We start from the raw sequence: 14481 nt of genomic DNA on the forward strand, positions 1-14481 counted from the left end.
TGATTATGACATTTCAAAAGATGAAAAACGTTCTTTGCGATTACTTTTAGATAACACCAACATTTCGATTGCACTGGGACTTTTTTTTAAGCCATAGACTGGAGGCACCTGGTAAAAGTTGCCTTGAAAAACTCTTGGTAGAATTTCTAGAAGAATCTGTTGAGATTTTTTCAGAGGCATTCTTGAAGAATATCCTAAAAGAATTTCCGAGAAAACACATGGAGAAGTTACTGGAAGAACTTATTATTATTATCTTTATTTAAGAGATTTGCAGCCCTAGGCTGGCTCATCTCTGACTGAAAAAAAAAAAAAGACACAGACACGTTTAATGGTTCCAGTGAGCTATTTGCTCTTTGAAGAACTCCTGAAGTAATCTCTGAATGAACTTTTGTTATTGTTGGAATCTCTGGATGAATTCCTGTTGGGGAAACTCACAGAAATCATGCAATGATGTATGGAGCAATTTCAATCTCACTAAAAATTCTTAAAATAATTTCTGAAGGGATATCTGTAAGAATTGCTAGAGGAATCCCGAGAAAAGTTTCATAAGAAACCACGGGAATAATTTCTGAAAAAATAATTGGAAGTTTTTTTTAAGATTGCCCTGGAGGAATTCCTAATGGATTTTCTGGATTCTTCGTCAAATCATTTGATTAAAATACCTAACTTAAAGATACCTTCTAAAGAAAACCTCTGAAGAAACTTTTAGAGAAATATCTAAAAAACTAATCCATGGAGCTGTTTGGACGGAATGCAAGGAAGATTTTTTAAATGAATGCTTGTGGATTTTTTTTTGTAGGAATCACTAGAGGGCATTCGCAAGCAATCCCGGGAAGAACATCTGATAGAAACTTTGGAGGAATTTCTTAATGAACCCTGGAGAAAGTTGCTCAGAGAATACATAGAAGAGTTTCTGAATTAAATTTTTAGATGATTTTTTTTATGAATAATAAATAACAAATCCCTGAAAAAAAAATCTGTGGAAGCATTTTGGAAACACTTTCCGAATGAATTTTCAAAACAATCCATAGAAAAATTTCTGAAGATTTTTTTAAATAATTGCGGTTGAATTTTAAGCTGAAATCCATGGTAAATTTACCATAAAATGCCTTGATAAATTTCTGATGAAATCCCTTGGGAAAATTTCCGATTGCGTTCCTGAAATATTTTCCTAAAGATTCCTCGGAAGAAATTCTATAGAAGCCTATGCTGGATTATTATTTCTTGACGGATTTATAAAGTTCTGATATTTTGAGGGAATCCGTAAAAAAATCCGAAAGAATCCCTGAAGAAATTTCTGAGGAAATCTGCAGTGAGTGCTGAAGGGAATCAATGAAGAAATTTTTTGAAAAAAAAATCTTGAAGAATTTCGGAAAGTTCTGGAAGCTCTGAAAGAAATTTGTTTAGCAATCTGTGGAATTATTAAAAAAACATAAAAAAATACGCAAAGAACACCTGCCTAAAGGATTCCTTCTAAATGAAACCTCTGAATGTTGAAATACACATTAATAAAAAATATTAAAAAAAAATACCAGTCAAGAAATGTCTGAAAGACTTTATGGAGATTTTTTTTGACGAGGCTTTGAATGACTGTTCAGAAGAACTGATGGAGAAATTTAAAAAAAAATCCTGATTTATGTTGGAATTGCTGAAGTAATTTCTTGAAAAGAAAACTCCATCGAGGAATTTGTAAACGTATATGGACACGTTCCGAAGTGGCTTGGGTAGATTTCAAGGAAAATGTTATCCCTGCTGCAAAATTTCATGTGAATTGATGCAGTACTTTTTGTTGTAGTAATGAAACAGTAGAACGTGCGCAAATAAATTTTGTACATCACCTAGTTTAGCTTGTCAGCACTGTAACTTTTCAATTTGACAGAAGAAATAGCTGAAATTTTAAACACAACCCCCTCAATATACATTTCTGGCATAGGCAAAATTTCAAAAAAAAAATCGATGCACTACACTGAAAAAAGTTTTCACATTGTTTCTCTTTGATTTGCACATGGATTGTGTCTATAAGCATTTCCATTAAATATATTAGAATATCACATATATTTTGTAAAGTTATGTGATTTTCCAATAGCAACTATATGATTTCCTAATAAACTTATTGAGCAATTCGGAAGGAATCCAATAGTTTTTCAATGAATGATGTATAATGAATCTCTGGAAGAGTCTGTGGAAACATTTTTGGAATATTTCCCTAAAGAATTTCTGAAAAAAAATCCTTAGAAAAGTTTCTGATAACATTCAAGGAAGATTTTTGTAAGAATTTTGTTTTTTTTTGCAGAAATCTAAGAAATATTTTTTTAAAAATCTCTGGAAAACTTTTGGAATGAATTATTGAAGGAATATTTATCCTTGCCAGATTTTCCATATTCTCAACTTTTCTCAGTTCGTCGAACTGAGTCGATTGGTATTTGTGACAGGACCCCCCGAATAGAACTGTGCGCCGTCTATATTTTGCTCGGCGGCGGCGTCACACTGGTGGCAGCTTCCGGCGGCGGCGTGAATCGGCGTGACCAAAATTTCACCATAATGTCAACATTGGCAAAGCAAAGAAGTTGTCATTACGCTGAGCTTTTTTATTGTCATTGATGACATAAAATATTACATTTGAAGGAATCCCCGAAGGAATTCCAAGAATAACCTCCGGAAAAAATCGAGGAGGAATCACCAGAGGCATCCCAAGAGGAAATTCCGAAGGAATTTCAGTAGGAATCCCCGAAGAATTTTTAGGAGGAATCCTCGAAGGAAGAACCCCACAGGAGCAACCCCCAAAGAAATTCTAGAATGAATCCCCGAACTAATTCTAGAAAGAATTCTCGAAGGAATTCCAAGAGGAATCCCCGATAGAATTCTAGCAGAAATTCTGGAAGGAATTCTAGGAAAAAATCGAGAATTTCTAGAAGGAACCATTGAAAATATTCAAGAAAAAACTCCGAATCCCCGAAGGAACTCTATGAGGAATCCCTGAAGGAATTCCAAAAGGAATCTCGGAAAGAATTCCAGGAGAAATCCCCGAAGAAACAACAGAAAAAATTCATGCAGAAATCCTAGGGGCATTGAAGGAATTCTGGGAGGCATCTCCCAAGGAATTCCAAGCGATATTCTCGAGGTTTTTGAAGAGGAAATCCCGAAGGAATTCCAAGAGGAATCCCCATGGGAAGTCCAGTAGTAATCCCCGGAGAAATTTCAAGAGGGCTCCCCGCACGAATTCCAGAAGGAATTTCCGAAGGAATTCTAGGAGAAATCACCGAAAAAAAATCAAGAAAGAAATGGCGAAGGAATTCCAGGAGGAATTCTGGAGAAATAGGCTCCTAAAGGCCTATCTCAATTTTTGCATAAAATGGGGAAGCATAAATTAATATGACATATTTACTAATTTTTCACGTATTCCTATCAGGTAAAGCCCATAAAAAACTTTTTGAAAATTTTAATAATTTTTACAACTATCCTTGAGTAGCACTCAATTTTGGGTAAATTTTATTTACCGTGTATGTCAAACTGGAACATTTGTTGTCAAAAGTGAGCCAATGTGATGTCTTTTGCAACCCGCCGGTCCACTTTCGTTACGTCAAGGTTGACTGCGAATGTCAAACAAGAACTGTTTACCATTGTTATATTTTTTAGTTTATTAACTATTATACCATTTTTAAAGTTCGGAGCTTTTGAGATCAGAATAGCATGCGTCTTAATGATATACAACAAAATCAAGAAAATATTTTTCATTTTAGGAATTTCAGGAGAAATCTCCGAAGGAGATCTAAGAGGAATCACCAAAGGAATTACAGGAGGAGATCCCGAAGGAATTCCAGGAAGACGAAATATCAAGAGGAATCCCGAAAGAACTTTAAAAGGAATCTCAGGAGATAGCCCAGGCGGAATCACAAAAGGATTTCCAGGAAAAAAAATCCAAGGAATTCATTTCATTTTCATTTTGCAGCATTTGGTGGGGCAATGAGAGCGCAAGTCAGTCCAAAGCCGATGATAAGGAGGGGTAATGGCTGAATAGTCTTTGCTGACCACATAAACGCCATGGGATAGGAAAAGGGTATTTTGGTGTGGGATTAGGGTGTTGGTGCAGACTTGACGATATCAATGCTATTCAGATGCAAAATAATTTTAAGGCTCAATAGTGAATCGCATACCTTCCAAAACCAAAAAACAATAATCCACAAAATACCAAGCAAGTCATAGAAAGAAAAAGCGCCCGATTGTTTATTTTGTCAATTATAACAAACGGAAACTTCTACCCTCTCCGACTCGCCAGTCACCCCGGAAAAAATGTCCCTTCAGTACTGGAAAATATATTATCCCCAATTAAGCCTTTAATCGGATTGTCCGCGTGGTCTAGTAGTACCCCTGCTAGATAAGAATCAGTCATTGCCATACATATTAAATGCTAGACATGACCCCATGGATAGCATTTGCATATGTAAAAGCTTTGCTGATGTGACTTTCCTATTAGGCAATTCTCTCATCACATGTTTGTCTTCAAAACCTTGTCAAGCTTAGAAAATTGAAGTTGATAAACAATACATTACAAGGTTCGAATTCCCATAGAATGAGATCATTCATTCGCACTACAACACCATAGGAGATAATACCACATTGGCTGATTACTGTACAAATGTGAAAAATCTCCCTTTTCCCCCTATCCGCAACCCGGGGACGCGCCCTGTTGGATTTCGAAAGCCTCGGAGAATATTACAAATTTTCAATGGCATTCCCATACACTAACCCACGTTGCCCATTCAGGGGTCTGACTGGGCCTATTACCCTCCTTCAGTTTGTAATATTCTCTCCAACTTGGAATTATATTTTCCCGGCACATAAATGACTTCGACAAATGTTCGATATACTATGCAGCGTCATGATCAGTATAACTATATCAGATGACTTGGAGATCTGATTCTTACAGAATTGTTTGCCATTGATTATACATTCAGCTATTCTAATCATTACTGCAAAGGCCATCGACCACATGCCTGAAATCAAAGCTTCCTGGAAGATATAATCCAAGCCCAGGGAAAAAAAAATCCAAGGAATTCGAGAAAGAATCCCCAAAGGAATTCTAGGAAGAAGCATCGAAAAATATCCAGGAGGAATCCTCGAAGAATTTCAAAGAATTTTAAGAGGAATCACTGAAGGAAAAATCCCCGGATGATTTTTAGAAGGAATCCCCGAAGACATTTTAGGAGGAATCCTCGTTGGAATTACATGAGGAACCCCTGAAATAACTCTAGGAGGAATCCCGAATGAATTTCAGCGCGAATCTCAAAGGAATTTCAGCAGGAATCCCTAATAAATTCCAGTGGGAATTTCCAAGGGAATTCGAGAAAGAATGTCCAAAGGATTTGTAGGAGGAATCAAAGATAAATATCCAGAAGGAATCTCCGAAGGAATTAAGGAACTTCTTACGTAGTTCTTGATGAATCTCCAAAAGGCATCTATGAATTCTCCTGAAAAAAAATCTCTGAAGAAACTTTTGGAAGGATACCTGAGCAAACTCCTGTTGAAATAGCTTGGGGAACTTCTGAAAGAACTCCTGGAAATCCTGGAGCTATTAAGGAAATACCTGAACGAACTCCAGAAGAGATCACCGAAGGAACTTTAAAGGAATTAATGAATTAAAAGAACCCAGAATTGCAAGAGAAACTCTCGAAGAAATTTCTGGAAGGATCCTTGGAGATAAAAGGGATGCTAGAAGGAATTCCTGTAGGAACCCTTGATGGAACTCCTTGAGTGATCCCTGAAGGATCTCCTTGAGCGATACCTAAAAAACGTAAAGAAAAATTCCTTGTTGGAATTATAGAAGAATTCCTGAAGGATCTCCTGGAGAAATCTCTGAGGACACTCCTGGATTAGTTCCTAAAGATGCTCCTGTATGAATTCCTGAAGGAACTTTAGAAGAAATCCCTGAAGCAACTCTCAGACTAATCTCTACAGGACCTGCTATGGAAATCCCTGAAGGATCTTCTGAATGAATCTTTGATGTATCTCTAGGTGGCATCCCTGAATTCTCCTGTAAGAATTTCTGAAAGAACTCCTGGATTTATCCTGTCGAGATCTTCCTGAGAGATCTCCTGAAATAAAAAAAAACAATGATGAAACTCCTGGAATCATCACTGAATCCTCCTGGGAAATTCTGAAAAAAAATCTGGAGAGATATGCATATCGAGTAATGAATGAAATCCAATAAATAATGAAGTTTCGTATTCGATTGCACTCCCAAAAATCTCTTTTGAATTCATTCAGAAGTTCTTAATAAGAGTCTTCTGCAGAGTTTACCTCAAACAATAGGAAAAAATAGACAGACCAAAGTTCCAATGACTAGACATCTAATTGTGAGAACGTATTGTTTTCAATTTTAATATCATAAGGGTATAAATTTAGTGATTCAGACGAGCTTGGTGGTCTAGTGGCTACCGCTTCTGATTCGTATGCAGAAGGTCATGGGTTCAATCCCTGGCCCGTTCCTTTCATCCTACTTTGTATCTAGCTCTCTTTTCTCTACATATTAATATACAACATGTATATTCATATGTTCATATCCATCGCTAGAACCAGAAACGAATTGAAAAAAAAAGTCGTTTCCCTCCCTTCCAACTTCCACTCACAGCACAGTGTATTTATAACGCCTACAAGATATGCAACCAAAGCGGGCTGTGCCGCTTGACATTATTCACCTTATTATTCGCCACACAATCTATCACGAACATTATAAATAACCCCTATCCATGCCCCAGGGATCGCATCACCGACCCAGCGGTGACTCCCATATATCCTATCCTTTCCATCTAACAAATACCCCAGTCCCTGCTGGCTGTGGGTATGACAAACAGCCGATACCTCGGTCATCGGCGTTGGCGTGGCGCGGCGGCGCACAGGTCTACCCCCGTGCCTCTATCAAAAATTCGTTTTTTTGAGTGAATACAAAGCCTCTCAGTACACTTGGATGTACGAGAAAAGCAAAAAAAAAATAAACGAAAAAGTTATTGTGAAAAATCGTTTTTGCAGGGAACAAAACTTAAATTTGACCTACTACCGTTTACCCTCGTTGGTTTGACCGCATCTAATCTGAACACTTTTTAATTTGACCCCCGCTAATCTGCAAATCATGCAAACTAAAAATGGTTCACACGTCATTTTTCTCATGGAACGGGGTGAAACGGAACGCAGAATCAAAACAAAACAGCAAAGAGGGTTACCATTAGTGTGTTTTTCGTGCCCACAGGGTTACTAGAAGTTCAAATTGAAAAAATGAGCCTCGTTTGTTTGCATGAGGTGTCGTTTAAACCAACGGGGGTAGACTGTATACTCAATTGAGAGCTGATAAAAACTCTCTTCGGCAAAGTTGTTCGAAATAATTACATCAAATTAAAAAAGTTATTCCAGATTTAACACTTATGTGGCCGGCAGGGTACCCGGGTACCTTTTTCAATTTCAAATCTCGATATTTCAATGGTTATAGAGACTAGCATGTTGGAACTCTGATAGATCTTAGAACTCGTGAATATATATCTATTAATGGGGTTGACCGAATTTTAAAGTGAGGAGGGGCAGGGTGAGGGGCTCCTGCATTTTTTTTATTACGTGGAAGGCCGGCAGGGTACCCGGGTACCCACGAAATTGAAATGATCATATCTCCGTCAATTTTTCATCGGTTTTGGTAATTTTTAGCTCATTCAACTCAGAAACTCATCATCTATCGGGAAAATATTTGGTTAGACCGATCTAATCACCGTGGTTTTCGGAAAATCCATATTTTTAGGATTTAGACACGAATGCCACTACCAAACGTGGTAAAGTGTCTTCAATAAATAATAATAATAATAATATTTTTAGGAGCATGTCCTTATACCATATTGAAACCCACATTGTTAAGGCTAGGATACCTTAAAGTGTTTATGGTCAACCATGGCCCCACGGGAAGCGTGTTCCGAAATCACAGTTTCAAAGTCAACACGTTTTATGATTCCAGGCCGGTCAGATACAATATGCCAAAGCAATTTTACGATGGTTGGTACCGAAATTGCTACTAATCTACTGAAAATCCCGTATATTGTATTGTATAAAAACATGGATCCGTAAATCCGCATTTTCCGGTACATATGGTGATCGGACCGGTCCAACCGAATACGATCTCAATGGATAATGAGTTTCTGAGTTGAATGAGGCAAACACTTTTAAAATCAGTGGAAAAATCGCTGAGATATGATCATTTCCATTTCGTGGGTACCCGGGTACCCTGCCGGCCTTCTACGGGTGTTTTTTTTTTGCTGGCCACACTACGGTTAAGAAAAGGACTACCTCAAACAAAAAAATTGAAAAAAGATGCAGCATATAATTACAAACAACTTCTCTGAAAACACTAAACGCCTACACTGCCGTTCTAAGCATATCTGTCCCATGTTGATTTTCATCATTTTTCACTTTTTTCATCCTATCGGCATAATTGTATGTGTATTTTCATGTAAACTTGTAAAAGTCCTTAGTTTGTTCTGAAATTTTGAAAATAAATACCAAGCCATATTGTCCCATTGTTGCATTTCCAAGCATATCTGTCCCACTAAAAGAAATACAGTCAAAGACTGCGAAAAGCATGCGTGGAAATTTCAAATTTGCGTTGTGTTTCACAGCATAACTGTCCCGATGGGAACTATTCATTCAAAATTGAAATGTTTTTTTGTTGCCTTAAAAAGGCAACTTCACTGATTCCACTTCAGATATAATCCATTTTAATAGAAATACAGCTGCATGTGCCGTTGTGGTACTGTAGTTATTGGTCAATTAGAAAAATATGTTATTAACTTTAATCGCAGTTTCCTCAGTTGCACATTTTTGAACATGGTACAGATATGCTTAGAACGGCAGTACAATTAACAGTAAAAATAAATAAAAAAAAATTCCCTGCTAAAACGTTTACGAATCATTTATGCAATGGCCCCTATTGGATACAATAATTGAATTTCACTGTAAAGAATTCTCGAATTGATATGTGCTTCGTAACCCACTTTACAGTATTACTTTACGTTTATATTTATGGTAATTTTAAAGAAAATTGATGAGTTGTATGCTGAAAAATAAAAAGCCAAGTAAAACCAAATATTCACTTACATATGCTCTTTCGACGGGTCGAACACTAAACCGACCCTCTCGGATGGTGTGGTTCGAAATCCGTATGGTACTTAGTGCCGGCAGGTTGTGTCCTAGCGGGGCCAAATTCTCAACGTAAGTGTGCAGTACTTCCAAGCTTTGCAGATTCCATGCTCGTAGCCCCTTTCCTTTCTCGATGCGCAACAACAGTTCCAGTTTCTGTGAAATGATCGGGTTGGAAGTGTTCTTTCACGATTATCAGTAAACCCCGCTATTCAACTTACCCTCAAACAGTGCAAGTTTGCGATCGCGTTGCACGCCTCAATGCACAAATCAGCACCGAGAATCGAGAGCGATTTCAGCTTTCGGCAGTGCCGCAGCACATGTGCATACCCGAGCAAGAAATCGTTGTGTCGAAACCCGATTACAAGATTTTTCAACCGACCTAATGTTTTGACAAAGTTTTCACCTATTTCACTGGCACAGGAAAACCGATCCGGGAAAAACGTATCCGATTTCAGTTTTAGAGTTCGCAACTTCTCAAACCCGGTAACATTGCAACACTCGAGCATCAGCTGTAGCTTGTTGGATTCCACGAACAGTTCTTCAAGTTGTTCAGCGACACATTGAATCAACCGTAGTTCTTCGGTTTTACCCACGGTTATGTGCAACTTTGTCAAGTGCCTTGAAATGCTCCACGACCGAATCAACGATACGTCACAATACTCGAAGCAGCAAATTGTTAAACTTTTCAAATTTGATAATCGACACACTTCGCCACCGCACTCCCCGAAGAACTCCTGTAGCAAATCACTCTGAGCATCTTTGAGTGTCAAGTCTTCCAGCTGATCGTTTATTCCCTCACGTAAAAGCACTCTTCGCAGCGAGCTGAGAAAAATCCTCCTGTTCACTGATTTTGGACTAGAATCATTATCGCGAATACTGACGCTCGTAAATTTATCACACTGTTCGAGTAGATCGACATTGTCGGCAGTCAATTTGAGTGTTCTGCTTCCTACAAAATGTTTGGTCGCTAAAATTTCACTCCATCTGCGACACACCAAATGCAGTGGCCTCCGCTCCCGGCCAGATAGTTTGTCAAATATGCTGCACAGGACCTGCGATAACAAAATCAATCAATCAGAGCATGTTTTCATTGATAAATCCCTCAAAAAATACCTCTACCGGTAGACATTGCACGTCCAACATCGCAACTTTTACTCGACATCAAGCCAAACATTTCAAACCGTAAACAGAACATATCGCCTACTGCGGCTGCTTCGAGACCATCTGATCCGGGAGCACTCTTACGACACACCAACACCACATTGCACGGGGAATCGACCCAGCATCATTCCACCCTCGTCCAGCCAAACAACCGGTCCGAATTGGAAGCGTAGTTTATGGAATGTCTGTTTGGTACCAGTATGGGAACTGGTATGGCACGCAATGGTTAAAAGAAAGAAGCAAATGCCAAGTCATGCAGTTAAAAACAACTTTTTGTTTTATGCTGTGCATCAGCGTGTTGGTGTGGCGTTTACCTACCTTCCGCGCATGCTTCTTTCGGTGGACGACGGCATGGCCTCGGAAGTGCAGGATGATGGGATTCGACAGTTTCGATGAATGACGAAAGTAAGTGTAGGGTTAGGTGAGCTAAGATGCCAATTTTATCTGAAATTTTCACAGCCATTAAACAGCCATCTTGATATGACAATGGACACATTTTTAAAACTTATTCATTTTTAATGCTTTTTGGTGATTTCAAGAGTTTTGAAAAATATTGGTGAGCTGGGAAAGATGTTACTTGATATGTGACATACAGGGGCTAGACAAAATGATCGGGACAGGCAAAATTTTCACTTTCCAAAAAATGTTCAACTAGCTGTAACTTTTCGAAAAGTGCATCGAATATTCTCAAATTTTTACTGTAAGTTCTTTAACTAGTTGTGTATTAGTGGACAAAATTTGGAAAAGATCGGACAATTCTTCACGAAGTTATAATGATGTTTGAACAAGATAAAATTATCCGATAGCCAACTTTGAGCTGATGTACCTCCGGATTCAATGAACCGATTGCAATGAAATTTTGACCATTCATGACTTATATAATAAACTCTGGAAAACATTTTACTTACCTTGAAATTTTTAACAAGCGAAAAAGTTATAGCGATTTTATTTTTTTCACGGTTTTTTAGCAAATTGGTCTATTTTTAATGTGCATCCCATTACTTTTTCAATTTATTGGCGACTATGTTATTACTTTCCTTCAAAACGCCTTTATATATAAGTCAATTAGAGGGAAACTAAATGAACTATAACTTGCATCTTGAATTTTGAAACGATGTTGATGTTTTGGATAATTTGGTATTTTATCAGAAAAATAATCTAATCGTTATAACTTTCTTCCGCGTTAAGAATATTAAGTTAAGTCAATGGTTTTTCATAGCTCATTATATAAGTCATTAATGATCAAAATTTCATTACATTCGGTTAATTGAATCCGGAGATTTAACGGCTCAAAGTTGGCTATCGGATAATTTTACCCATTTTCAAAAATCTTTATAACTTCGTGAAGAATTGTCCGAACTTTTCCAAATTTTGTCCACTGATACACAACTAGTTGAAGAACTTACAGTAAAAATTTGAGAATATTTGATGCACTTTTCGAAAAGTTACAGCTAATTGAACATTTTTTGAAAAGTGAAAATTTTGCCTGTCCCGATCATTTTGTCTATCCCCTGTAGGTATCATTAACCAAGCGCCTCCATGCGTTTCTCGGTCTGATTAGATTGACATGGTTGATAACAAAATGGCCAGGAAACCTTACGTGCAAGCAAGAATATCCGTGAGTTATCTATTTACTTAAAAAAAAAAAACAACGCAATTCCCATGGGTTCACTTATCAAGCTTTTAGAGGGACTCATTTTGTGAACATATCTTGACACTGTTCAACCGAAGTAAGATCACTTTCAAGAATAAGTTTGTTGGGTGTTGGGTTAATTTGCTCCTTCAGTCCATTTTGAACCATGTTCCCCCAAGTCAATTCCTCCCATATTCGTTTGGGTTTACTAATTCAGTAAATACATACTGCATTTTGATTGTAGTCTACGAAACCATTGTAGTGCACTCTGCAGCTGTAGTGTTTTATCGATAGCTAGGGAGATAGGGTGTTATACCATTTGGGCAGATGTACCTTGCCGCTACAACTAACTCAATTTTATATTTGATAACTCAATTTTTGGCACACGGTGCGATATGTGCATGTGCAGTATCTAACCAAAGATTTTTATTATATTTGATCTGACCCTATACAAAAATTTAAATCAATTGGTATGAAATTGGCTTAGTTATAGCCGCAAGTGTCCAAAATAAGTACACCTGCCCAAATGGTGCAAGACTCTATGCACATATGCAGCTTAAACATTGAGTTTTTGATCACCCCTGTTTGGACATCGTCATCTATCTATCTATATATATAAAAATGCAGTGGCATACGTGGGACCGCGCATAACTCACGAACGGAACGTCCAATCCAAGTCGTCTTTGTTTTGTTATGTTAGTTTTCACCCAAGGAAGGTTTATGAGCCAAAAAACATTGAGAAATAGAGAGTTTTTGGAAATCATTTTTTTATACGTTTTGCACGGGGGGGCTTGAACTTGAAACGTTAAAAAACGCAGTAGGCAAGACAAAGTTTGCCGGGTACAGCTAGTGTTACTATAAGTTTGGCTCTGAAATGGACTTCTAATGCTCGAGTCTTTAGTTTGAACTCCTTTTTAATTATAATCAGTACTGTCATAGTAAAATCAGAGCTGGTTACTCAAATTTTCCGAATTTCTCATACTGGTACGCTCCCAAGGAAATGTGTTGACTATTGCTCATTAAAAAAAATAATACTTTGAAGAAGTTTTGAATAAACCGTAAAACCTTATGGAAACGTTACCGTTTATAATATTCGGCTTCATCACTGGAGTCATATATGACCCTTCGGTTCGCATGCTGAGGGTGACGGGTTCGATTCCCGGTCGGTCCAGGATCTTTTCGTAAAGGAAATTTCCTTGACTTCCTTGGGCATAGAGTATCTTCGTGCCTGCCACACGATATACGCATGCAAAATGGTCATTGGCAGAGGAAGCTCTCAGTTAATAACTGTGGAAGTGCTCATAGAACACTAAGCTGAGAAGCAGGCTTTGTCCCAATGAGGACGTTACGCCAAGAAGAGAGAGAGAGATATGACCCTTCGGTCCCAAAATCAGAGAAGCCCTAAGGAAAATTTAGAAGGTACATATCCTGGTAAGATATTCTTGAGAAATCACTAGCAGATTTTTTCAAAACAATTATCAGAAGATTTTATGAAAGAATTCCAGGTTGTACGTAAAGTAACGCATCATAAATTTTGGAAGTTTTACAAAAGAATTCTTGGAGATTCATTAAGGTAGCTTTGGAGATATCTGAAGGAATTCTGAAAACATGAATTTTTGAAGCAATCTGTGAAAAAGTCTCCTAGCCAATTTCCGGAGGGATTTCTAAAAAGAAGTCCATGGAATGTTTTCTAGCGAAATACTGAAGAAGTTCAAGCAATTCATGAATGATTCCTAGAGGAGAGGAAAGAATCCATATGTAAGTCAATTGTCATGCAGCAATTTAAAAAAAAAACGACTAGAAGTCCTTAGAAGGGTTTTGTTATCGAATCTTTGGAAGAAATTTTAAAGAAAATTCAGGAAGAACTTCAATAGGAGACCATTGAAGATTTTATATTGGAATTACTGGAAGATTTTCTACAAGAATTTCAAAATAAATTTCTTAGTGTCCACGAAAGATTTTTTCTAAAATCCTTTGAAGACATTTTGAGAAATCGCTGAACAGATTTCTGATGGAATCACTGAAAGATTTTTAAAGAAATCTTTGAAGAAACTTTGATGAAATTTCTAGAAGAATTTCCAGAAGAAAAGCTGAAAAAATATCTTAAGAGTTGAGGTTGTTAGAGGGATTTTGCAAGCTACTCATGAAAGATTTTCCAAAAGAATCCCTCGAGAAGTTTCTATAAGAACCCCTACAAAAAATTCCGATGGAATCAATGGAGGAACTCCGTATGTGATCTTTGTAAGATATTCTTAAAGAATTTTATGAGAAATTTCATTGGTATTTTTGAAGGAATTACTGGGAGAATTTTAAAGGATGTCGCTGAAGAAATTCAAAATGCAACCTAGGAGAATTTTTATAAAAAAATCATGAAGAAATTCCTGCGTGAATTTCTGGAGGAATCATTGGGGAAAATTTCAGAAAGATTCTCTAAAGAAATTTAAAAAAAGGATTTTTTAAGAGAAAAACCTTGGAAAAAAATCTAAAGGAATTACGGAATGACAAAAGTTTATTGA

General features: G+C 37.3%; 1 protein-coding gene across 1 annotated transcript in view; it reads right to left on the reverse strand.

Moving 5' to 3' along the window:
- LOC109429739 (uncharacterized) overlaps positions 1-14481 on the reverse strand; it is a 50852-nt gene that overhangs the window by 924 nt on the left and 35447 nt on the right. Inside the window, exons 4-5 of the mRNA XM_062847535.1 lie at positions 9390-10240; positions 9127-9324 (exon numbers count right to left, since the gene is read on the reverse strand). Of these exons, the coding sequence (XP_062703519.1) occupies positions 9127-9324; positions 9390-10240 (1049 nt within the window). The remainder of the gene's footprint in view (positions 1-9126; positions 9325-9389; positions 10241-14481) is intronic.

Source organism: Aedes albopictus, chromosome 2, assembly GCF_035046485.1.
Source record: "Aedes albopictus strain Foshan chromosome 2, AalbF5, whole genome shotgun sequence".
NCBI classification, from domain to species: Eukaryota; Metazoa; Arthropoda; class Insecta; order Diptera; family Culicidae; genus Aedes; species Aedes albopictus.